Source organism: Neodiprion lecontei, chromosome 3, assembly GCF_021901455.1.
Source record: "Neodiprion lecontei isolate iyNeoLeco1 chromosome 3, iyNeoLeco1.1, whole genome shotgun sequence".
Lineage (NCBI taxonomy): Eukaryota > Metazoa > Arthropoda > Insecta > Hymenoptera > Diprionidae > Neodiprion > Neodiprion lecontei.
The window spans coordinates 17981183-18007338 of record NC_060262.1 but is presented as its reverse complement, the minus strand read 5'-3'; the positions used below and the strand labels follow the sequence as shown (position 1 = coordinate 18007338).

General features: G+C 42.3%; 1 protein-coding gene across 2 annotated transcripts in view; it reads left to right on the top strand.

Annotated features, from left to right (window-relative positions):
- Positions 1-26156, top strand: part of LOC107227451 — a 118906-nt gene that overhangs the window by 17789 nt on the left and 74961 nt on the right. For both annotated transcript variants that reach the window (XM_046734846.1, XM_015668596.2), the window contains exon 3: positions 10374-13825. In XM_046734846.1, coding sequence (XP_046590802.1) covers positions 10374-13825 — 3452 coding nt within the window. The remainder of the gene's footprint in view (positions 1-10373; positions 13826-26156) is intronic.

The following is a 26156-nucleotide window of genomic DNA, read 5'->3' as shown; positions in this document are numbered from 1 at the left end:
GCATCGCGTGATTATTACCAATTCAAATTTCATGCGAAAACTAGTCTTTCAACAGATCGATTGTTCTCATATAATTGTGAACTGAATAAATTTTCGGTGAAAAAGAAAGGTTTACGATTTTTTTTTTACATTTTATTTGGAAAATATCAATTATGTGTAAATATGAATAGTTGCGACCTTTATATTCGTTTTGAAATACTAAAATTGCCAAAAATGACTTTTCATGCAGACTGCCCGACTCAAGTTTCAATTGTCGAAAGCGGCTTATGGAGGTTATGTAGGTGAGGTGAATTTTATTTAGCTTAAGCACATCTAAATATGTGCAATGATTTGGGATGGCTTGACTGGATTACTGATTTGCTACGAGTCGTCGTTGTTACGTACATTGTTATGTAATTTCATTTCGATTCGAGTGAATTGGCATCCCTACACTTCAGACGAAAATATTGGCGTGGTACGATCTCGCGGACCAATAACGTTCAATTGTTTTGCGCATGCGCGCTCGGTTACTTAGCAACATAACCTACAAGGATAAGTTTCACCGTTTTCTCTCAGCGTACGCAGCAACTGGAGCAATGGGGCGTAATGGTAATGGAATGAATTGTTGTGGCAGGTGTAAAAAGTGCAAACCGAATGCGCCGCGAGGGTATTTGCATTCGCGCAAGCTGCAAGGCCGCTAATTTGTATGCACATAACCTATAACCCCACGTACTTAACGTTATAGCACAAGTTCGCGAGGCACGCACCTTAAACGCAACGATTACAGATCCTTACGTTCCCCTTCGAAGCCCTCGGGATACCGAATTCTCCTCTCCTCTTCTACGTACTCGCCAGTTTGCAGCATCCTTCTACCACTGCTGCGGCGCTTCGTGCATGCAGACTAACACGCGCGATCCTGCCCGGATTTATTTCATCCCTGCGCATGCGGTTTACACTCTTGCACAGATGATATGTACAGAGTTCCGTAAAAGGCTACGGCTATAGGCAAAGGTTTAAAACGTAGGCGCGAGTTAACCCGACTCCTGGTATTTCCATAAACAAGGTGGGGTGGGTGGACAGTTGTTTTAATTGCGATGTATCCATTCAATTATCCGGCGCGATGCACCGAATCGCATGATAAAATCAAATCGCTCCACAAATCACCTGTTTTTACTGAGTTGGGTCTGAACAGGATCCCGTGAATAGTGATCAATTATTGCAGGCACGTAAATAAAATATTACACGAAAAACTTTTTAGTCATTTTCTTTGTTATAGTATTTTGTTTTCAGTATCGAACGAATTTATCGCACCTGAAACTTGTACATGCACGCCAAGACGCTACATAACCATTTATAATAGTGTTAGAGATTCTATTCTATGATTCTATTCAAGTGAAACCAGACTAATCGTCAACTCAAAGCTATGCGTTATAGTAAATGACCAAATCATCTTCCCTCTTTTCTATCCAATTCTCTCTTCGCTAACTCATTTTCTAAGTATAAAACTAGAGCCACCGTTTTTGTCCCTCTGAGGTCTCTTGAGTCGCTCAACAGATTGCAATACGCTTTTTTTCACTGTATGCAAGTTGTTTAGTGAGTACAGTTTTAAAACTTGTCTCACGAAATGACATTCAAATTAAGCGAACGAGTATCGAATACCGACACCGCAATAGATGGTGCGTGTCGGGTAAAGCTGTAGTTTCTGTACAACTATCATCAACCACCGATGAACGATGGGTTTTTCCATAACATCCACTTCCACAGCACACTGAACTGCTTCGATGCCCAGTCAACGATCGCAAAATCGGCCGAGACATCAATCGACCGTGCACGTTTCTTTACCTTACTTCACACGCTTTTATCGATTGAGATGCGTTTACTATCGAGGCAATTACGGGTACATCGATATTTGAAATTAGTTAGACGTCACGAAAAAAAATATGTCGATTGGTTGTACAGATTCTGGATTACATAAATGCAGGCGTATTGACGCTATGTTGAATTGCCCATGGGACATTTCCATGGAACAACAGGATATATGCTTTTCACGTGTACGTAGCCTTAACTCGCTGGAAGCGGAATCAGCAGGGAAAAGTGTAGATCGGAAGGGAAAGGGTACAAATAAATCTACATCGACAATAAACCACCGCCGAGTATAAAGCGAAGCGAAAAGCCGTATGGATTTTTTACTATTCTTTCGTTCTTTATTTTTTATTTTTTTTTGCTTACATCGTACATAGGCTAGTCGCTAAATTACAACCCCCTTTAGAGGTGATCACGGAGCTATAAACTAACGCCGCTGAAGGCGGGCCCATGGGAACCACGCCGCGCACACTCCGCAGATCTGCGACTTGATCTTAGTTAGATACTGAGACCCCGCTGGCTCATAACTTTCCGTTCGTTTCAACGCGGCTTTCTTCTTCTACCTTACCTACATATTTCCTTAACATTTTTCCTCAGCAGTCACTCCACTACTTCTTTTTACTCATTTTTTGCTCCTTTTTTTCATTTACTGTCAAAAAACCAGGAAACAAAAGTGAAGAGAATAAGACTTTCCAACAACGAAGGAAATCATACATAGCAAAATTTGATGCACTTCGAACTTTATACTGTAAAAACTTTTGAATGCGAATCTTGAACCGAAGGAAGCTGATTTTTTCTTACAAGTTTTTTGTCCTTGACCGTCGTTTCGTGTGATCAGTGCCCGAATTCGAGAACATTCGCATGTGGCCAAAGTCACAGTTTTCATATTTTAGCAGTTGTATGTAATTCGTCTAGATTGTAGATTCGTTTGAAGCGAGACGTTAGTCGTTGGTATAGACAGTTTTTTGTTCCGCAATAAAATTACTAATAGTAGTTGGACGAGGTACCTCGGAAGCACGCTCATCGTTTGCAGAATTTTTTTGCTACTCACGTTAATATCTCACGCTCATCTGAAGACCATAAAACCGCGTATCTGGCGCCATTTTGAATCCCAAATTACGTGCGGTTTCTCGAGTCCGAAGTCACAATAAAATAATTGCGTTTCGTGCAAACTCCGAAGGATCGCGGTGAAAAAACGGCGGGTCGTGGTACCTGACGAATCTACGACCACACCTGCGTGATCGATTAGCCTAAGTATTTGTCCGTATCTAATCAACCAGATTCGGAACTCAACGAAATATTCACGAGCTGTTTCGACGTGCTTTCGCTTTCTGCAAGCCTTGGAAACCTCGCTAAGTGCGAAAAAATACATGCAAATGCTAAAGTGTAAACCCAAGGTAAATAGAACGTAGATAAATCCCGGTACATAGGCGAAGTATCTGTTCGCGGGGAGTGTAAGAGTCATAAACGTGCATGCCAGGAATTTAAGCGTTCACGCAATGGATTCGAGCGAAGACCGGCATTTTGCACGCAATTTCGCTAACGAGTTCCTTTCAGTGCGGTAAATCCCTGAAAATAATTAACGTCCTGTCAATCGATGTGCGCCAGGGCGACCGACGTTATAATTCCCAGCTACGGCTTCATCCTAGCAGCAAATTCCAGGCTTTGCAGACAGCTCGTGATGTTAAGGAGTGCGGCACGCATATCTCTTAAGCTTCGAAATCTTCTTCAACCAATTGCGAGAAACGTATAACTTCATCATGTAAAGGTAAAAAGTCAGTAGGATTCATTTCGTTCAGTTGACGTGTCATTTGAGTTCCTTTGCCGACTAAAATAACAACTTAATTGTCAACGTTCGTGTGCGAAGCCCAAGCTTCGATTCTTCATGTTTCAATCCAGAACAATAAATTTATACCGTATAAGTCATCAAAGAACTGTTTCATCGATATAAAACTTTAAATGAAACTTCTTTTGCCGAAAGGAAACGGCGAAACTTGGTAGATTGACATGCAGATTAGTCATTTTCATGCAGGCTAGTTACCTCAGACTTCAGCTGTGAAACGCAGTACGTGAAAGTTATGCAGGTGATGCGAATTGTTAGATCTCAGAACGTTGAAGCAATTATTCGGAAAGACTAGGCAGTCTTTTATTTTTACCTGTTACAAGTCATCATAATGACATAATTCAATTATTTTGTGGATACACAGTCGGTAAGGTAGGATAATGAATGAACAGATTTTAAGGTTAAGTGTATCACCCAACTTCGTATCCTCTTCTCAATTTGATAGTTGCATTTATTGCTATTTCTTCAATTGCTCCGATTTCGCGGTTGCTTTGTGGAGAATCGACAAATGCAGCAGAAAAAAAACTTCGTTGGTTTTTGTGATTATCCTGCTTTCCGGGTTGCTCATTTTAAAGCCACCCTCGAGTATCGGTTGTTCATTGTATGTGAGTATCAGCGTGGAAGAGGCCCCGGAGGTGTGGGTCAGAGGCAAGGATCGACCTGTGACCTCTACCTCGGAGTCTCACCACTTCCGGTTTTTTTACTATCACTTATAGCAGACCAGCCGTGACTCTGGAGTTGGACAGAGACCATCACCGATCGTCGGCGCACCTGTTGCCTACAGTGCTGCCGGTACAGCAACAACATCAATACTAAACCAGCGCCATTTCGCGGCCACGGTTGGAAAGCCCAGCGACGAACACCCAGACGCGAATTGCAGGCGGTTTAATTGAACATAAATCGTTCATAAGACTCGCGTTTGCTCAAGCTTTTAAAAAGACTATCTTATATGAGTTATCTCTCCGCTCTTTCACAGTCGCTCTTCTCCTCTACCGCGTTCTAGACGGCCTTAGCTATTTCTTGTATTTCTTGACCACCCTAACGAACGTAAAGGATAGATTTAATATCGGAACCACGTTCACAGCCGGTTAATTATTAACTGCTATCCTGATCTTTGGACGTGGGAACAGTTACTTTATCTCCCTCTTCTGAGCCCCTTGAATATCGGAACCAGTATTAAATCGGAATCGAAAGACTATAGTCTCCGCTTTTGCCACCTATTTGCATTTAATTAATACTGCAGAAAGTGTTTTTTCACCGCCGCGTTAGTTCGTTCAATCACTTCCTTCCGACTGTTTGACAAATCCAGCTGTCACGTTGGAATTTTCGGAACTGTAAGTTGGTACAGGAATTCTGATACTTTCGAATGGTACCAGGCGGTAAAGTTACTGTTACACCGGAGAAAAAATATTTTACACTTTCTCATCTTAACACTGCCTCGCGAACAGTTTTAAAATCACGTGGGCGTTATGTGTCAAGATCTCAAGGATTGTCGCGTGGTTTAGTAAGGGGTCTTCATGAATGTTCGAGAGTCATATTCAAACGTTAACGACGCCGATGAAGAGAAGGTGGTTGTCATCGTGAGATCAAGACGGGTCCGAAGCATGTATGCGATAGTAAATAATAGATATTACGGCGGTTTACGAGTTGATAATTGCCACAAGATGAATGAGGCATCACTGCACGTTCTTACATACCAGTTGTATTTCAAGTTAGACTCGATTCCCCTCCGCCGTCTCCTTCCTTTCCGTCCCCGGTGATTCCCTATCCCCAGCTTCACCTCGCGAGCAGCATGCCTATCAATTCTCCCCTTCACGTATACACACGTGCGTCACATGCTAATCTGATCGACTTCAGGTTTCCTTCAGGGGAGACGCGGATGACGCTAGCTTCATCTCTACACTCCGAGGAGTATCTCGGGATCTAGTTGGGCTTCGGCTTATCGATATATACGGCCGGTCGGTGAACCGAACCTTATTGGCTGCCTCGGGATCTGAGAAAGCGCAATTTTACACTGTCGCAATGGTCCCGATCGCCTTGTGATCAGTGCCGCTTCGACGCCTGGTCGGAAAAGATGGCACACAATAGATATGCCAGGGGGGTTGTTTCGCGTCACGGATTCCAATGCAAGCTAGCAACCTGCTGCTTAAATTCATTGCCAATTGCGCCTTTTCATAACGCGTGCGTTCCGTCGTGTAATGAACTTCCAACAGCACGACTTGGCCACTCACAATTTTTACTTCGATATTAACTTCGAGTCTCTTGCAATATCGACTGCACAAAAGCTCATAATTGATCGCCGATTCTCTAACGTCCGGGTATAATCGTGAAAGCTCATTACGCCGCGTTATCTCGAGCTAACAAAGTGTAATCAGACTCTCCGAGTCACTGTCCAGTTAATCTTCGACGACGACCTTCTTTCTCTCGGATGCGTGCGCGGTGCGTCGAGAGTTCAAGCTGCAGAATCTCTCGACTAATTCAGTCGCGCTTACCGCTTGATCGCAAGGCAGCGATTAGATTCGACACGATGCTCCTCGGCGTCCAGAAATGCTAATCGAGGTATAGGGACTGACCTCGTTTCACCGCGTGCCGACTAAGTTACCGATGACCTCCCCGTGATCCTGTCAGCTCTTTGCAAGTCTCGCATCTCGATTCACCTCCGGTGTCTCCAGCTGAGACCAAGCGCAGACGTTGTAAATCTTGGAGTTATGGAAAATCCTTGCGTGCTGGTTTATAAATACATTTCTCTGCTCAGCGTATAAGTTCGTTCCTCTATTCTTCACTCACATCTCGTTAGGGGTTCACCTTCATCCGGAGCGTTTCAGATGCGATTCCCGTCATATTGCTAGCAAGGTAAATGAATCATGGACTCGCTTCTTTTTTTCTTATAAGTTATAATTCATCGCGTGCTAAAGCTTTATGGATAACAGTTCCTGCAGTTGCTCTTGAATGATCCAGACGGACGATTTCTTTGATGGGCCGTACATATAAAGTGTTTCTATCGTCCGTTTACGAAGGTGAAACAGCCCTTTCAAGATGTTCGAGACTTTTTATTTTCCTTTTTTTATATGATGACATCGCCTCTCTCATCCTATAAAGAATGAGTAATGGATAAAAAGCTATTCAGGAATTGACTGTATATGAACACAAGTTAAAAATATCTACGCAAGTTTCTTTTTTACAATGTTACATTAGTTGACGTAATTTGTGATACATATGTAGACCTGCAAAGTTGCATATTTCTAGGATAACAAATGGCGATGTTATCATAAAAGGAATCAGGCGCAGCCCTTGTAAATGGATTGAAACAGTTTTTAAAGTCTCTTAATATTGACAATCAGCTAACTTTGTTCACCAATCGCCGTCTCTTCAAAAGTAACCAAGTATATTGTCAGGCTTCTGAGTATTCTATAGTACAAATTATACGATTCAGATTGACCAGTTCCAGAAGTTGATTCAACAGAAGGGAAAATAGCTGACAGGTAGATAAACCACATATGATAATATGATTAGGAACAGAGAAAGAGCGAATGGTGAAAAAATTAACTTTGTGAATGTTACTTAAGTGCGTTACATAGTTGGGAATCGCAGCGTGTTGTGCGGTATGCGCGCGTGGGAACCCCCGCAACGCAATTACCTCTGAGGCATGCATCGGCTACGATAGATCCACACGTATAACAGGTATATAGAGAATTCGCAATACGCTGATCGTACCACGCATCTGGAAGTTATAACTAAGTTTTCTTCACGTTGGTAAGTGATTCCGTTACTAAACACGTCACCCGAGTTGAGTTTATCGAACATTAAAGAGCCCTCACGCAAAGCAACTCAAATTTCAACTCGTGTTAATTTTTACCCCACGGATTATCTCGCTGTCGTCGTTGCTCGTTCTGCGACTGCACGCGATCCGGCCTACGGCACGGTGCACCCTTCACATATGTTTACTCCATGGATCTGTACCCTAAGAAGATCGCAGATTTTTTGGGACACTGTGAATAATAAGGCAAACCGTCATCAGGAAAATATTAATGTAATTTAAAACATCGCAATTTCTCTGCAGTCGAAATTAGGCAGATTGTTGACAGTAACTTTTGTTTATTTCATTGTCATGCGATGGATTTCTCGACCTGCAAGTATATATAACAAGACTTCACAATGATTCAAATTTTAGTGCAGCAAGTCAAATCAATAAACTGGAAAATTAGAATTGATTAGAAAACATTAATAAGCAAATCGATGAGACGAGTATACAAAATTTTAAGACTGACTGGAACATGTTTTTTCAATAAAGTGTCAAAACCTCTAAACATTTTTTTATACCATGATACAAAATAAGGTTCTAATCACGTAGTTTTGTTTCGAATGATTTTAAATGCGCGGGAAATTTAATTGAGTATAATTGAACAAGACTTTCGTTCCTTTTCCAATGTCGAGTATTCCTTTCCTGTTACCAATAGCAGTTCATTTGGTGGAGTTGGGTGTGTTTGAAAATTTATGTAATTGCCCGGTAACTTTGACCTGATAGATCATCGGTCATATGTATACTAGTATAATCAAGTAGCCTCCTTCAGCTTCTACAAAATTTATTACCAATTTAACCTACAGTATCGAATTGCGATTGCTGTACCCGCTTATACTATAGGAAGGCTGATTTTAATCGTGATATATAGACGGATATAGATGTTTCTAATACTGAGTAAAACACAATGAGACAAAATGCCCGCATTCTCAATATCTTGGGGTTGCAGGAAAAGGAAACGCAGGATTACAAAAAAAAAATTGAATTCCAAAATAAAGAATTTCAATTAAAAAAAAACATGTACAGTTCATCGATATTATCGTGAATAGCATTGAAGAATCAGCTTATCATAGCCGTTACTGTTGGTAATTGTATAGTGTGTATCAATGAGGTAATTTGCTTTGGGCAAAAGTCCGTGATGAAGTTTAAGATAAAAACTTGCGGAAAAAAGTACAAATAAGAAATTACCCAAATGTCAGACCACCTATATAGACATTCAAGTAATCTACAATCTCAATACTGGTGAATAGACTGGGGAATTCGATATTCCGTAATCTAAACCAGTGTTTTTCAACGTTCTTGAATTCACGACCCCTTTACAAGTAAGAAAAATCTGGCGACCCCCCCGATCCATAATAAAACCATATCAGTGATTTCAAAGAATTTTTATAATTAAAGGATTCCTTGTGAAACTTTGTTTATGGTTTTTACTTTTACCTGGCTTGCGACCGCGATTCCCCGAATAAGACTTGGCGAATCCCTGGGGATCACGACCCACAGGTTTAAAAACACCGATCTAAACGATTGAGTGATTGCATCGAATTCTTTGTTTCTCGCATTTTTTCAATTGAGAGGGAATTTATGTTATATTCTTGCTGTAAAAATATTTATTTCATATATTTATACAAGTTATAAGCGTGAAAGATGAAAAAAAACCGCACTAAATCCATAATTCGACCAATATTCGTGCATAATATTTTTCGACCAAAAGACTACCAGTTTTATCCAGAAAATGAATGTTTGCGTTTATGATATTCTTTCCACGTCATGCCACGCATGGTTTTCAAGTTATCAAGGTGTTTGCTAGGAGCGATTAAAATGAATCATATAACCTGCGGCATAAGTAAATGTGCACCTATGGTGGTGCGATTTAAAGGCAAAGCGCGAAAGATCCTGGGCTAGGTAAGGTGGGGTTATGCTAGGTTAGCAATAGCTCAGCAATAGTTCAGATAGCGATCTTACTCGTGCGATGGACTCGGGGCTCTGGACTTACCAGTGTTATGCCGTTGTGTACACACCCGTTGACCTTTGACCCAACCCTTCTATCCATTCCTTATATCCTACGTTCCAGGGACTAGTTCCTGATTCTCCTTTGGCTGCGCGTCGAGCCCCGATCGAGGCCATAGATGTTACCCGTCACTTTGTGTATTGTAAACGTAACGTGCGCGTCGAAAGGTCATGACGCGTTCCTCGCGCGCTTCTACACCTACTTATGTAGGTATAAGATACGTTAGTAGGTACATAAATTTGATTTCTTCTGCTCGCAACGCGCATGAGTTTCATCACCGCTGTACAAATACCTTCGAGAATGCATAAAATGGGTTAAAACAGCACATTTCACTTTCGGAAGTGATCGTCATCCTTGTTTCAAACCGGATAATAAATTTACTGAACATTCACTGTGCAAAGTCAATGTTAATCCGGTAGCTATTCGATGCGAAGGACAACCAGTGACTGCGAATTGAAATTACGAAAGAAAAAACTGAAATAATAATTCGGCGATTGTAATTGCAGCATAACAATATTAGGAACCAATATATTACCCGTGGAATCGAACTTCAACGATTATTTTACTCGGGGATTTATATTTCCTACAAGTAATTATATGTGGTGGTCAGTCACGCACGAGCCATACGCGGATAGGTAACGGAATCTTATATGCGATTATACGGATTGGGAATTTATTAGTAATCAAACGAATCAGTAATTCAGCCTTTCCTTTCTTGCGAAGCTCTCCCGCCATTCATTTATATCCTTCTCTATATCTACTGCTGAGAGATATAGCCGGTTCGGGAGGTTCAATCGAGCCGCGCGTAGACCTTCACTGACTCCTGCACGGACAGACAGACAGCCACCGTAATAACCAATCGATTTGCTTGATTGTTTCAGGGCGTGAGACTCCCCGAGTAACCTCAGCTCTGGTGGGTGACGGGGAAGGCCGACTGATCGCCACTCCAGTGCGCAAAGAACGCATAACCAGCAGAAGCAAGGAGGACCTAGCCCAAGAGGCCGCCCTGATACTCGAACAGGTCGGTAATTTGAAGTGCATTGCGCGAGACAACAAGGTATCGTCTCTTCCTGGTAAATTCAGCACCCTACCGGCAAGGAGGAACAAGAAACGACCGGAACTTCCATTGGACGTCAGACGCCGGAGCGAGGAGATCGGTGTTACCACTGAGGATCTAGTCGAGATACCGAAGGCAAAGAAAAAGGCATTGGAGAGGAGCGCAAGCGATGCTAGCGCCAGGAAGGTGAAGAATCCTATCGTCAAGTTGTTCTCACCTAAATTGGAAAGGAAGGGTAAACCCGTTGCACGGAGTTACAGTGACGCGGGTACCTCAACAAGCAATCGACCCCAACGCAAGCGGAGTGGTAGTGAGAGCGAAGAAAGTTCGCACGTGAGCGCGATCAGAGCAAAGAAACAGCTGTCACCTATAATCGAGGCATCGCCGCAGGTTGACGCCCCGCAACCTTTCAATTTCAGCAAGACTTCGGAGGCGAAGAAATCGAAGAAGGAATCAAGGGACGAACAGAACGAGGCCAAGAAGGAAACCTTGGTGCCGGAAATCACCGTAACGAGTCCGTCGAAGTCACCGAAGACACCAAAGAAAGGCAACAACGGTGGAAAGACAAAGTCACCGACGAAAGAGGAAGAAAACTCTGCACAAGAAGAAAAGGAAGGGACTAAAAAAGATACTGACGAAGTGGACTCAACGATGTTGCACAGCAGCCGATACGATCAGCAAATCGATGAGGAGTCAACAATTCACAAGATGATCCATAGACTGTCAAACGACAGATCACCTCCGCCGCATCTACCGAGGACCTTGGTGACGCCGAGTCCTGGTTTCGGGCACAACAACAACATGCCCTTCTCTTACACCCGACCGAACGAATCGAGCCCCACGTCGCCACCAGGCGGTGTGATTTACGCCCAGGTGCAGATGGACAAGAAGAAAGCTCAGCGAAGTCACTCTGACAGCGATGAGGGCCTCGGACTTGAGCGCAAGGATTCATCCAGGGAGAACAGTCCAGCGGAGAAAGATTACAGGAGGGCCGACTATGCCTACAACAGTGATCTGCACCGGAACAACGAGATCAATAGCTTCAAGTCGCGGTACGACGAGGAGAAGAAGAACGCGACAACGCACTTTGGTGAGTTCGCAAACAGCCGCGGTGAATACGTATCGAGAGGGACCGAGTCGAAGCGCATGCATGATTTGAACGAGATTGATCGCGGCCTGTTTGGCAAGCCGGAGAAGTACACGTCTACCGTATTCGTGGATACTTCTGACCGCGGAAGAGCCGACGGCATGGATTCCCGGCGCAAGGACAACGGCGAGTTCAATGTCAGGTCCCAGCTGCATGACAGGGGCTTTTCGAACAAGACGAGTGAGCTGAGTGCCAGGCGAGACCTGCTCGAGTCAAGGATAAAGTCGAGACTACTGGCCGACGAGATGTTCGCTGCGAAAAGCAACAAAGTGGAACACGAAATAATCGACAAGCCGATCGTTCCATCGCCGGTGATACCGAATCGCGTAGCATCCCCGAAGAGGTACGTCGACACCTATATCACCGAGACTCGGACCAACAGCAACGGCGACAAGTATATATTCGAGAAGGAGCTTCATCAAGACAACGGGAAGGTTTACGGGTACGAGAAGAAGATTACGAACAAAATACCTGGAGAGACGTACGTTGAGCAAAAGCCGAGGGATGGTTACACGGTCGAGACGAGAACAAACAAGTATGGTGACAAATATATCGTTGAGACCCGCACGCATGAGAGTTATGCGGATGACTTCAAGCCCTTCCTAAGTGACAGAAGCAGGACCAGCCCGGAGGAAAGGTTTCAGACCGCCAGGAATCTCGGAAGTCCCTACAAGCCGCCCGGCTACGTACTCGACGACAATGTTGGACGCAGGTCCGAGTTCAAGGAGAACGTGTCACCGATACTCACACCGAAGAAGTTCAGCGATCACAAGCTCTCGAAGAGCGACGATTTCCTGGACCGTGACGCGGGTCTAATCCGCGACCCATACTCATCCAAGCCCAAGAAGAGTTTCGAGACCATGCGCGGCATCAGCAAGTCATCTCAGCGGCTCGATCAGATCGGTGAGAACGCCAGAGTCAGGGCACTACGGAGTGAGTACACCACCAGGTCACACGAGAACTTGAGTACTGTCGACTACGTCAACGCCAGAGACCTTCGACGCTCAGTCTTGGAGAGTCCGCCCTTGGAGACGCGAAAGATCGCCTCTCCACCGGTCGGTCAACACGTGGTCGATCATCTTCGGGAAAGGCCCAACGATGACTACGACACAGACATCTCTCAGCTGACCAACAGTCAACTAGGTAGCAAGTACTACAAGGAGACGAGGACCACCCAGCGGTACATGGGCAAACACCCTCTTCAGGACGAGTACGACAGTTCCCCACCGCGGATGCGTCCTGATCGCGGCTATAACTCCAGCCGGTACGACTCCGACACCACAGCGCGTGACTCTGTACGTCGAGAAACGAGATACCTTCACCAGGAGGAGTCGACCCGGACGCTTCGCAAGGAAAGAAAGACGGATGATGAGGCAAAGAAGATGGTCCGCCGGTCACGCAATCATCTCGATTACTTTGACGACTCAGACGCTAGAGACAGCCTCCGTCGCGGCGTCAAGGTCGGTAAGGAAAGACAGGGGGGTTCCGGGCTTGAAACTTTCGACGAAAGTCCACCGGTCAGCCCAAGGGCCTTCCACGAGAGCAAGACGCGGCACACGCGCCACCATGAGGTCAGAGGCCACTCCGAACGGAGACACAGGGAAAGTCGTCTGAGCGATCCAGATCGCAAGGACCGGCTGGCCGACTCTGGAATAGAAAACGATTATCGCCGAGACTCCCAAGAGGCCGACCGTAGGGAACCTCTCGAGTCGGAGGACGAGGGCTTTGTGACGATGCGGTTCATCAGACACGAACGCAGGCATACCGACAGGAACATGGACCTGACACCGTCCGAGAAACGCAGATACGACAAGTACGTCAGCGCCAACGGGGGCACAAAGTCTGTCACCTCAAAGCCACCCTCTGGTCTGGGCGACAATAAGAAGTACGAGAAAAAAGTCACGAAGAAGAGCGGCAAAAGTGGAACTATGAGCAAGGTCAAACAGTTGTTTAGTAAGAAGGAGAAGAAGGCCAAGGAGGAATCCCAAAAGTCATCGAAGAAGAACAACCGCATCAGCAACAGTGGAGCCTTAACCGACGATGAGGTCACTATGAGATACCGTGAATATCGTGGCGATCAACTGAGGAGCGCCAAGAGCGCACGAGACTTGGACCACGAAATCAACCAGGTAAGTGATCACCGAATCAATCTGTCAGATAATGTTTTAATAATTATTATGTCTCGGAGATGTTCTCTCATTCGTGAGTCCTCGACTATTCTCTGCAGTTGAAACACAATCATTATAGGTCTGTTTAGAGGTTATGCTGCCTTTCCGTGATAATATATGATCTGTTGCTTACATAAAATTATAGGTTCTTTGTTCTCGAATTTTTCGAGCAAGATTCTCTAGCAAATCAGTATAATAATTCTATGAAAAGTGCGAACTGCCTTTTATGTGATAAAAGCTGGCTTCAGCCAATAGCTAATAGTCTTTATTGAAGTTGGAAATCCTTGCTATCAAAGTTAGCTGAAAAAACCGGTTTTTAAAATTGTTGTTTCAGTATTGATCCAAATTTTAAAAAATGTTCTGACAGCAGATTCTGATTAGCGGTATATTTCGGCGAACACATTTTCACATTTGCGTTAATTACCGAACTCACACGGGAACCAAAGAGTCGGTAGACGACATTCATCACGGTTTTTGTGTGTGCGTAAACTCGTTGATCCAACTTGTCAACTGGACATCAGGCGGAGCGAAGATGTCAGCGTATAACCGTAATTAAAAATATCTCTCGAGTTTAAATTGCGTCATACCTAACTGTTCACTCGTGGGTCGACGGTTAGGCCACTTTCGAGCGTCCGACGTCTCGAAGTCAATTGAGCTGACCGCCCACCTGTTCCATTTTTGGAGTATTTATCACACGCGATGATACCTGCAACTTCCAACCTCTGTCTCGTCAGCCTTCTTACTAATTTGGGTATGCTGTCATTTGCGTGGGCCACTTGTATGCACACAGGGACTTAAACCGGCTAAAAACCGATTAAAATGGCGCCTGTAATATTACAGGGCCCGTAATTAATTAACTTGACAGGAAATTGCCAGAACAAGGGTTTTCGGAAGATGAAAATCAATTAACTATTCTTTTTTCTCATCACAAAAGTTCACAATTTGGATTCAGGATTTACACTGCACGCTATAATTTTCAACATACGTGGCTGACTACAACACAGAGCTTCTGACGATGATTTGATAAACCACCAAATGACTAGCTAAGCGTTGTTGTTCTACGTTAAGGACGTTCAAATTGGTTTGACTGTGGCTTTGTCGTGACTGCTAGTACTGAATTATTGAATTATTGAATTATTTTCCCGTTATCGCGTGTCCAGCAAACATTTGTGCTATCCGATGCCTGTGACGGAATCATTTTTCGGCGATATTCTCCTTTCACCAGCACGCACGTAACAGTAATAGGCATAATACTATTATAGCGACCAGACGCCTGCAATTTTTTTTGCACTTTTTGTCACTGAACCAGCAGCGTGGAATCTTACGATAAGTAGATTTACTTGTAAAATTGGTTGGTATAGGAATCAAGACTCTAGAGGTGATAACGATGTTGATCAGCGGTTAAGAAATCTTAATTTTAGAGTTTGAGAATGGTTCTGTAAAAGGATTCTGCAGGGATCGTTGAATAGCGTCAATATATTCAGTTTTATTGGTTAGCTCTCGATGGACTCTCAAGTGTTCCACGATGATTGCTTAATCTTCTGGTTTGATATTCTAGCAGGTGATATACCTACGCTGATTTGGTCTAGTTGCATTTGCATTTCAATATAATTTCGCTGTGTAGTAGTCTGTCATAGTTCAGAAGACAGTCGAGCGGTAGCCCACGCCTTAAAAATTGGCCAAATGCTCTGAAGGCGAAGATTAAGGTATAATCCAGGCGTAGCCTAGAACTAGCCAGGCTTGAGAGTTGCACAAGCCAAGAAGTCGAGGTAGGTAACTAGAAAAACGTGTTAGCGGTTTTGAAAAATAAATTTAAAAGGTCAAAACAGCGGAGGAGTGCCAGGCAGCATAATTAATAACAAACCGAATCGCATCGGTATCGTTCCGTTATTTATTTCTTATCACACCCCGCAGCTAGGTTATTACACATGAATATTAGTATTACATTACGTTACTTTCCCGTTTCTCAGCTATAACTTGGAAATCTTGATCCCCGAGTAAGGTGGTCGCATTTCTATAACCTTGCGAAACAAACGAACATTTCGGATCGCATAAATCAACCTCTCTCTGGGTTAGAGTTACCCCGCACCTATATTGGAAATCGCATTCGCTCGGCTTCATTGCTCTGCGTGGGTGTGGTGCAGCTATTATTTAAATTCGAATCTGGCGTTTTCTTATACGCACCTTGGCTGCACACATGAACTACGTGGTTCAAAAGTTCATAGAAGTAGGCGAGTAACAGCAGGGCGTAATATTTTCCCTGAATCGAAAGTAAACGTTCAGCGCGTTCGGTACTGTTCGCCAGCTCTTTGTACCTGGATATGCCAACAACGAACACTTTTACATCGCGATTAGCCACTGCACCTTGGCAGTTCTGCACATATCGTTTCTCTCTGTGCAAACCCGGAACACTCTGCCTCCATTCTCGTCTACACGGAATTGCACTTTGACGATGAAACGAGTAATAAGTCGAGAACACGTAGGCAAAGCGTCTGTAAAAATTGAAATTATTCATCCTCGCAAAGTTTGAAAGAAGCTTTCGTCTAAGAGTCTTGACCAAAGACATAACACGAATTGACCAATTGAAGAGATATCTCAATTTTCACTTTTGCATAAGCCTCATTTACAACGTCTGCGTATTTGTGACACATTTCGATTTGGATCAACGGTCTGATTAAAACAGAGCTTCACGAATGAATGAATCGTAGAAAGTAAAGGTAACGAAACACACAATGAATATACATCCAGGGCTTTACTTAGATAGCTACAGCTATATGTACAACAAAAATCAAAACACGTCCGTTCATTGCTAAGGACTTGACGTATACTAGACTCATGGACTAGGTCTCGAGTTTTAAGGCCTACCTTACCGGGATTTGAAGTTTTATATCTTGTGGAGACTTCAAACTTACACCAGAAACTCAGCTTAGGGACTTGGAGCTTGCACCAGAGGCTAGGCCTCGGGACTTGGCCTGCAGTAAATTTTTTTTCACTTTGACAAAGTTGTTAGCGGTACCGAGCGTCAAAAAGGTAATTCCCATGATTTCGTCTGTTGGTCGTAGCTGATCGATCGTGGCGTAGTTTTTCACCGCCATCTCCTCATCATTTGATCGTTAGTCCCCGCTTCACACCTTCAATCTAGACCTCACACCTTTCTGACGATCAGCGGTCTTCGGGCCAGCAAGCCTCTTAATATACCCATACCCTTGGTTCAAGCTTAAGATTTTTTGTCTATCGCATCCGGTTACAATCGGCAATCGCATCTGCGCTGGCTGTTTCTACTACCGCGTTGTTTAGAGTGGAGATCGAAGGCCAGAGAGCGAAAGAAGTGGAGAGAGAACAAAGTCTAACTACGGAGTGTAATAACATGACCGTAATGAGCCCGGGCACTTACTTACTTTTGCGTATAGCGTTACGATTTTTCATCCGTCGAGAAATTAAAGCAGCTCGGTCCACGGTTGTGATTTTAAAAATAGCGGTAGCAATTTGGTGCAAGCGTTATTGAGCCGCGATGAAATTACCCAGCGGTTGAATCCTCGTGAAGAGGAATACGGGAAGGAAGGATGGGGATAAAAAATGCTGTAAAAAAAATTATGCGTCCACCCGTATCTCGCTGGATGATGCAGGGGCGTGTATTTCTCCGCTGGTACGTTGTGACTTAGTAATGATAATGCCTGACTGAACGACGCGCGGGGATCTAGATGCGCTTTTTGCATCCCGGTAGGCGGGACGACGCGGTTCGCACCTTCGGCTGTGAAGCGAGAAGAGGAAGATGCTCAGCGGAGACTCTGTGCAGAAGTGCACGCCCTGGATCGTCTCCCGTCTCCGTGCTTTGATATCCGTACAGACCGTGCACCGGGAGACTGGGAAGATAATATTGCTAGATAGGTTATTTATTAATATCTCTAACCTCGTTCCGCACCCCTCGTGCCACCCTGGAGGCCCGTCGGCCAACTCCGAGCAATATATACCGCCTCGTATCCTGCTGGGAATTCAGTTCCGCTGATAGTCGTGAGAATAATCGTAGATTTATTTTCTCCTCCTAAGATTAACACCCCGAGGATTTCGTGCTCGCGGTTCAGGCTTGATCTCAACTTGCCAACAATAATCGCAAGACACAGTCAGCGGTAAATCATCGCGGCCGCTGGTTCGTAAGAGAAGAGGGTAAAATTAAAATCAAGCGTTTTATATATTCAAGGCACACGAAAACAAAACAATTTCGAATACACGTGATGAGAGAAATTAATAACACTGTAGGCAGGACGGCTAGATGGTCCAGTGGAGTAAGTCTCCGGTAAAGCATTTCTAGATACCGGGTTCGATTCCTGGCTCCGTCGTTAATTTTTCAACTAACTTGAAAATTTTCGAAATTGTACTCTTTCTGATAAAATTAAAGAAAGAACGATTAAACGGATGAAACAAAATCGGCAACGTTATGAGGTAAACACGAAATCGGCTCAAGTACGAACGGTGCAATCGACATCCATATACGCACTTCAAACAGCTCCGTGGACGACTTTCGCAACGAAATTTTTTCTATACCGGCTGCACGCGTCTGTCCACCTGACAGGTACATTCATCCATGTAAATAGCCGTTGGCTGCGGACATGGACATGATCGGAGAGAAAAAAATAAACACAACGTCCATGTGACTCGTAACCGCCGCGTAACACTTTCCTTGTAAGGAATAAATCCTTGATGCACGAATGATGGACCGCGCCGCAAAAGGAACTCTCGGAATCGTTGCCGCCATCCCCATCTATTATACCATCTATGCATATTAGACACACACGTTATACGATTAAGTAAGATTGTATTACGTTAGCAAAACTTCCACGAATATAATTTGAATCAGGTAATTTTTGTAAAACTTTCACAATAATTATGCATATTGGAATATATTGGGTCAAGAATCTTATTCAAAACGGTAACGCCACAAGCACGTACTGGTTCATTTCTATTTGCAGAGCCAACTTAACAGCATTGTAGAAATTGTAGTTGTATCTGATCTATAATACGATTTCTGAAGGATAATCGATTTGGATAAAAATTGTGGAAGTTTACTCTACAATTTAAAGGCGTAGAACTTCTGCTTAGCACAAATCGCAAAAGGACAAGAAAACACGTGCCGTCAACGACTAACGTACATATCCATTAACTCGGTAGTCAGAAGCATTGCGTGTCTTTTTGCTATACCCCAAGTCTTATTAGAGATTAAGCTGGTGGTCAAAATCCCGAAAGACCAAAAAGTCGACTGATTGAAAACCCGACATGTTCGATATACCAATTTTAAAACAACGAATGATCTACTTACCGAAGTTGGGATATTCGATAAATCACTCAGTAGAATAACTGTTTAACCGAAAGTCCATTTAACCGAACGCTCTCTTATACGAAAAAGTATTTTGAGAACAGTCGGCATTCCGAATGAACAAAACACAGAATATGGTGATACAGGAAAATGAAAGTGCCGATATAAAAAATTGAGAGCGGCTAACATCTTTGGTATTTTCGCTATTCAATATTTTGCCCTACGTAATCTTGGCCAATACCAAAAAAAAAAAAATTCGGTATAAATTTATTTATACGTTTTTGCGTTCTCAATTTGTATTTTACTAAAAGTTAACTTTTCGTATTTATGGTCTCTCTACATTTTTAACTGTCGGTGGTTTGACATTCGTGATTTATTCGCTTCGACTTTTCGGTCTTTCGCATTTTTGTACCCCACTCAGAGATTGGAGAAATATGTAATCCGAGTTATCGAAAAGATCGGGACGGCTTTATTTTCTTCCAATAATGAGGAATACCAGACTTTTTACAATAATTTGGCTGCTTGAAAAAAGTCATTGCTACGGTTAGCGACGTCACTATCACGATTCCAGACCACCAACCACGTCCACCGCGTGAGTGAGGGACCACCCGTGCAGCACCGAAGCACTATCAGCCTCGCTAATTACGTAACAACACCTGACTCCCAGAAAATTCACGTAACCGATTCATTTGGCTTGCTTGATTCTTGAGAAACTCACCTATAATCCCATGCTCGAGGGAATTCCGTATGCTTGGGCGTCGGTGTGCAGAACGCATGAGTAATGCACATATTCTAGGCATGTATGTACGGTTTTCCTTTCCGAAGCTCAGGCCTGTACGATTAATCGATTAATTGGAACAACCGATAATTGAAGAGGCCAGTTAATTGATTAATCGGAAAAACGATGTATCGAAATACTTTCGATCAGACAATTAGTCGAAAGAAGAATCAATTCAAGTATACGATCGATCGATTGAGGTAGCACAATCCCAATAAAAACAAACAAACTCACTCCATACGATATTCAGTTTCTTGAAAAGCTATTCTCACAAATTACTACGCTTAGCTGATTCTTCAGCGGCTCAAATGACAAATTCCTTAAACTCCACCTCAATACAGGGTGGCACTAGAATCTGTAAATACCGTGACTTACAATAAAAGACTCAAGTTACTGTATGTTTGACGACTAAAGAAATGCCTGTCAAAAGCGGGATGCAAACACAAAATCCACAATAGGCACGCGCATTAGTTCTGAAGTTTGATCCATCAGCAGTTGCGTTTAAGTGGAATGGTTAGTACCGAACCCATAAGAAAAATCTTCAGCCCGCGGTCCAGACTTCACACAATTTTTGATACACACCGCAGCAAGACCCACGACTAAAATCTTCGATTACACGCCTTGTTCGTTAAATACTTAACGTATTTTACATCTACGCCGTAGTTAATAATTCAATCGGAACCTCATGTCGCCAGCCGCGATGGTAAACTTTGGATGGAATCGGATGGACCAAGAGACCGTTGGAAGTGTTAGATTTCGGACCTGCACCGCTCGTCGTCAGTCAAACGTGATGACTAAGCACGACGGCTCTTACGACATATCCGTACGCAAGAGTACATACTTCTTAATTATTCATATACGTAATATACTCGTATATAAGCCTGTGTAATTACACAATGTATTGGCCAATCTTTGCCGGAGATAACATTCGTCTCAACTCCCGGTAGGTATGGCTTCTGTAATGCGCTGTAATCGAATCGCACTTTGGGCAGGAAATACACGAACGGTGCGGAATTGAATCCGATTACGATAAAAGTATACCGTAAAACCTGGCTCAACGCTGGGACCAAGAGTTTTGCGATACCCTTTGGACCACTGACAATGAGTGAAACTACTTTGCACACCATGTACGCAGGCCTTTGCACGAAACGAGCAGGTATAATAATGACAATTGAGGTATTAGAGTCAGGATTTCATAATATTTTATGATATTCAGATTTTCATGAGCGGTACAGAAATCGTAAGTTTTGAGAATGAAAAATTGACTCATTTTGGAATCGTCGAAAATCAACGGTTCTCTTCTTCAATCAGAGAATTTTAAAAGTTCAATCATATTTTAATATCTTAGGGAGTTAATTTCTTGGAACAAAGTAGAGTTACTTGTGTTTTCCAGATGAAACTATTACTTCATACACTTTTAGAAATTGTCATCGTCTGTGATAATTTTCAAAAGTTCTATGATTTTGTGCATTTACGATCTCCGCTTAGCTTTGCAGTCGTTTCAAAAGTTTTTGGCGTCAAATTGTAGAGTCTCCTTGATATATATAAGATATATGAGACATTTCAACGCCAAGTATAGAAGTATACTAACTGGACGTAAAATGCGTCAGTGTTTGAAGAGGGTGGACTGCCCAAAAATCAATATCTTTTATTAATTTTATTTTATCTCAAGAGAAAAGTGCATTGAGTGTTTAACAAATTCATTACATTCGGAGGTAACGAAGATATCTTTCAAAATGCAAAAATATAGAATACTGGAATTGTCAAAAAACATTTGCGATATCGATGCTTTATTTCAAGTAGTTTCGAAGCTGTTGAAAATCTGGTACATTCGTTCGATTTCACATTGTTACGGTTCTTTTTACTCAAAATGCTATTTTTTAGAAAGCTACTGATTTTTTTTTCCGCAACCAATTCAATACTGCCATTTATTGATCGTAACGAATACCAGAGCTCTGTTATTAAACCAAATATTTAACGTTTCTAACATGATAAACAAGAACTAGTGTTCAACGAATTCGCCGAAGATTATCTTCTGAATAAAATGAGCGATGAAAATGCGAAATCGAACAAATTTCACTGTAGATTTCGAACCACCTTCAAACAGTTTGAAACGAAGCATCAACATCTGCGAGCTTCTGTTCATAATTCCAGTATTTTATATCCTTGAATTACCAAAGAAATCTTCGTATCTTACGAACTTAATAATATGATAATTACCGAATGTTCGACTATCTCGTGAAAAAGTTAAAAAAAGAATATCGAACCTCGGCCAACCGGTTCCAGTTTGTATAAAGGCGTTTGCGAAATGCAGGCAATGAAATCGGTCCGATTGATCGGCAATGCAGGTATACTGGACTCGCTGCGTATATCATACACCTTCTGAGGTAGGGAACTTCTGACTAGCCTACCAGGTGTCTGTGGTGGCGAAATTGAATAAAGGTCGCATTGTCCGCTCCCTCAGCGATTCGGCGAGGGTATTTATTTATTTATATACGTTACAAGTTGAACAATACCAGACAATCGTGTTCGACCGTGTTATCGATATGCCTTATCGAGTCTTGTGCTGCCCGATAGAATTGAACGGTTGTATCGAACTGCAGAGCATAACCTGTGCGCGGATAATCGCCGCTGAACGAGGCCAGATTAAACGGCTAAAAGGTTTCGATTGTATGGTTACACCACCGCCGATTCTGTCCTCTCGACTGTTTACGCTGGGCTGTCGGCTGCAGACACGCGATTGACTTTCGCTTGAATATTGGTGAACCTTGCTGAGTCACCGAATAATCGGTAATTACTTCTTTCATAGAATTTTGCACGTGACCGCCTAGGTAGATACCGCCTAAGAGGTGTCCGGGTTGAATTGCGTAACATAATACACGGAGGAAAGACCGAAGGAGTATAAATTCCATCAATTCGATGCAGCCGATCGTGCGGTGTTGAGAAATACATTGCAGCTGTATAAGGATACGAAAATTCGTAGCCATGTGTGTATATCGAAGCAACGAAAAAAAAAATTTAAACAAATTCCAGAAATTAATAATACTTCGCATTAGATTATATTCAAGTGAGACTGCTGTGTGGTATTTTCATTCTTCTTGACTTCTGGAATACTTGATAACTTTTTTTTTTTTTTTTTGATGTAACTAAAGCCATTTCAATCGTCGGTCGATGCGGAAAAAATAGTTGAATTTCGCAGAAACAGAGACTTGCGGAGCAGCACAATAATCTTTTTTTCTACTTCTATTCGAGATGAGATGATATTTATTTTGATCGAGTGAAAAACTGCTTTTGTTCACAGCAGAATTTTTATCGCCTGCATGTGGAACTACGTAAGAACCTGTTTTTATTATTATTATTATTATTATTATTGTTATTACTATTATTTTAAAGCCTATATCATGATTATATGGTTTTGTACTTTTTTTCAACAGTAAATCGAGATACATAATTTGCTTTATCGGCACCAGCTCAATTTATTATTAAACGTCTTTCATACGGTAAATCGCGAGTTCTCAGAATTAACTTTTTAACTCGCACGCAGTACATTAAAGCTTGGCGATAAAGACCGTAAATCAAAAACAGCATCGATTTCTCTGCGATTTCACAAATCTTTTAACTCACTCCAATATGTGTCATTGAGCATACAACGAATATAAATACACGTTAATATTAAATACAACTGTGAAATTTATTGCCGAAAATTTTTTTTGCATGAAAACCTTGAAATATATCTGTAAAAAAATTGTCAATTATTACGAGGCAAAGCTAGTAGCCAGAATTGGGAGCCAAGCGTTGTAATGTTTATTCGAATAAGGTAGTGAGGTCTGAAAATCAAAATTTTGTGAAACACCTTGAGCCTCATGTATACTTTTATAGAATTATAAAGATAAAACTGAACTGGATTTTTCTATTTCCCAAAAATTTAATACATTTGCCTAATCTTTAGCGGCTAACTCTGGCTGCTAGTTTCAGTTTCATTCAATAATAATTGATCCTGGGCAGAAAAATACCTCCAGAACCATTCTACTTACTCTGTGCGAGTAGCTTGTCTGCATTTTGTAGAGATTTAAATTTGATTCGTTTTCGATAGAATTTCTAACTTCGCTTTGACAAACTTTTGATTTTACTTATTTTTTTTTTTTTTTAAATTGGCATTTTGAAATCCATAACTTAACCGATTTATGCGTGTCCCACATATTCAATCTTACACGGAAATAAAAATATCGTAGATTTTACATCTCCTCTGGTGGTGGTTCATATGGACAGTACTTTTTTAGAGTTAAATATACAGCAACTGTGACCAGATTTACAAATCTGATAACGAGAGTTACAAAACCAATAGTAACAGTTGCAGCACGCTTCGATATATCTACCACAACTGATGTATATTTGACTCGAAAAAAGTGCTGTCCAAATATTTACCACACGAGATGTAAAATCTACATAACATGTTTTTCCTGCGTTACTGCATATTTCTTGATTCAAATGAAGTTCGGCGAGCTCAGGTTTCCCGATCAGGCATCTTTCCGACTAATCGATCACTCGGCTATCTCCAATGCATATTCGATCCAAATCATCGGTTCAAAGATCAAATAAAAAACAGAAGCAAAAAACAATTAATCAAAGCGTAAGAATCCCTCAGCCGCATCCTCACCAAAAACAATTCCAAAACATCGAGCGAAACGAATTCCCAAATTCTCCGGGAAAGCGTTCAAAGCGCTTTTCTTTGCCCGCCGCGTCGGATCGACGCTGCTTCTCCTTCGCCAAGAAACATCCAGCGAGGGCGAAGGGCTCGAACCCGGTGTCAGACACCTGTGCAATGCGACGGTCAGTGCCGCTACGCCCAGAATCGCACCAGGAGCCCGGGGCGCCTTCGGCGTCGGTCCTCCGGATCGAGCGCACCCACCTCGGCTCACTTTCCGCTTCATTCTCGTAATACCCATTACCCGGGCGGAGACCTCAGCCGTGCACCGGCTCGTCGACGGCTACTTGAACTCTTTCTCGCGGCCTCTACGGGGTCCCCGTCGCTCGTGGTTCTCAACTGCGCAGGTGTCGACACGCAGCGCAGCCTTCATCGGCATCTTCGTGACTGGTATTTCGTTACCGACTCATTGTCAGCTGTAGGTGCTAACTGAGAAATTTCCTTTTCTCGTAGACAAACAGCTGGGAAAATTTTTGAGTATTTTGAAACGATTGATTCGTCAGGAAATATCCTTGACGGTTATGAATTCTTATTCGTTAAAGGGGTAATTCGTTACACAGATATAGATACTTTTTACTCATTTTCTTTTGAAAAAGGGGAAAGTGACTCGAGCATTGAGCATTTATTGGGTTGAACATCGTGTTCGCATGGTATGAAAATGTCTTTATGTGTATGAAATTACTAGAATTATACAAAAAAACTTGGATATCGTATTGGTAAATAGTCAATTTTCCAATATTACACCGATATTTATTATTATCACCAAATGCTAATATTAAATTGACTACAAACACAAGAAAATCTGTTTCAATGACTTCGTACAAAATAGAACTGTGAGTGAAATGAGCCACAGTAGTAGAAAATCGAACAAATCTACTTATACTTTTAACCGTTTTAAAGCGACTGTAATCTAAAAATTTGCGGAAGGAATTTTTTCGTTCGACGTTTTTGACATGAAAATCAAATCCTAATATGAATCAGAGATTCTGACAAGGCTCAATTTTTGCAAAGATACAAATTTCAACACAGTATCTGTATGGGAAGATATCTAGTTGATTTCTCTACCTCTTTCTTCTCCGCTTTAAATCTTTTCCACAACAAGATAAATTAGTATCACACCGAGCTTCTTTATGAAATTTAGATTATTTTAACTTCTAACTTGATGGATCGCATTCGTTTTGATACAATTTATTCACCTGCGTGAGAAAAATACATAAATCAAAATAGAAATGGATCTTCGGATCCTTTCACCCTTTGTGTACCAATTGCATTACTCTTATAGGCTTATTTACCTTTACTTATTTCACGCTGGTGTTTGTTTTCTTTACTTTATTTTCACTGCTCAGCCTGATCAAGCCTCATCCACTAATTAAGGTCAGACATATCAACTGTACAGAATCTTTTCGAAACAGCTGCGGTTTCCACGGAATGAATAATAATTTCGCAATCTGTGATTGGTTTGCCGTCCGTGAGGTACGTAGGCCGAGGTCATCTGATC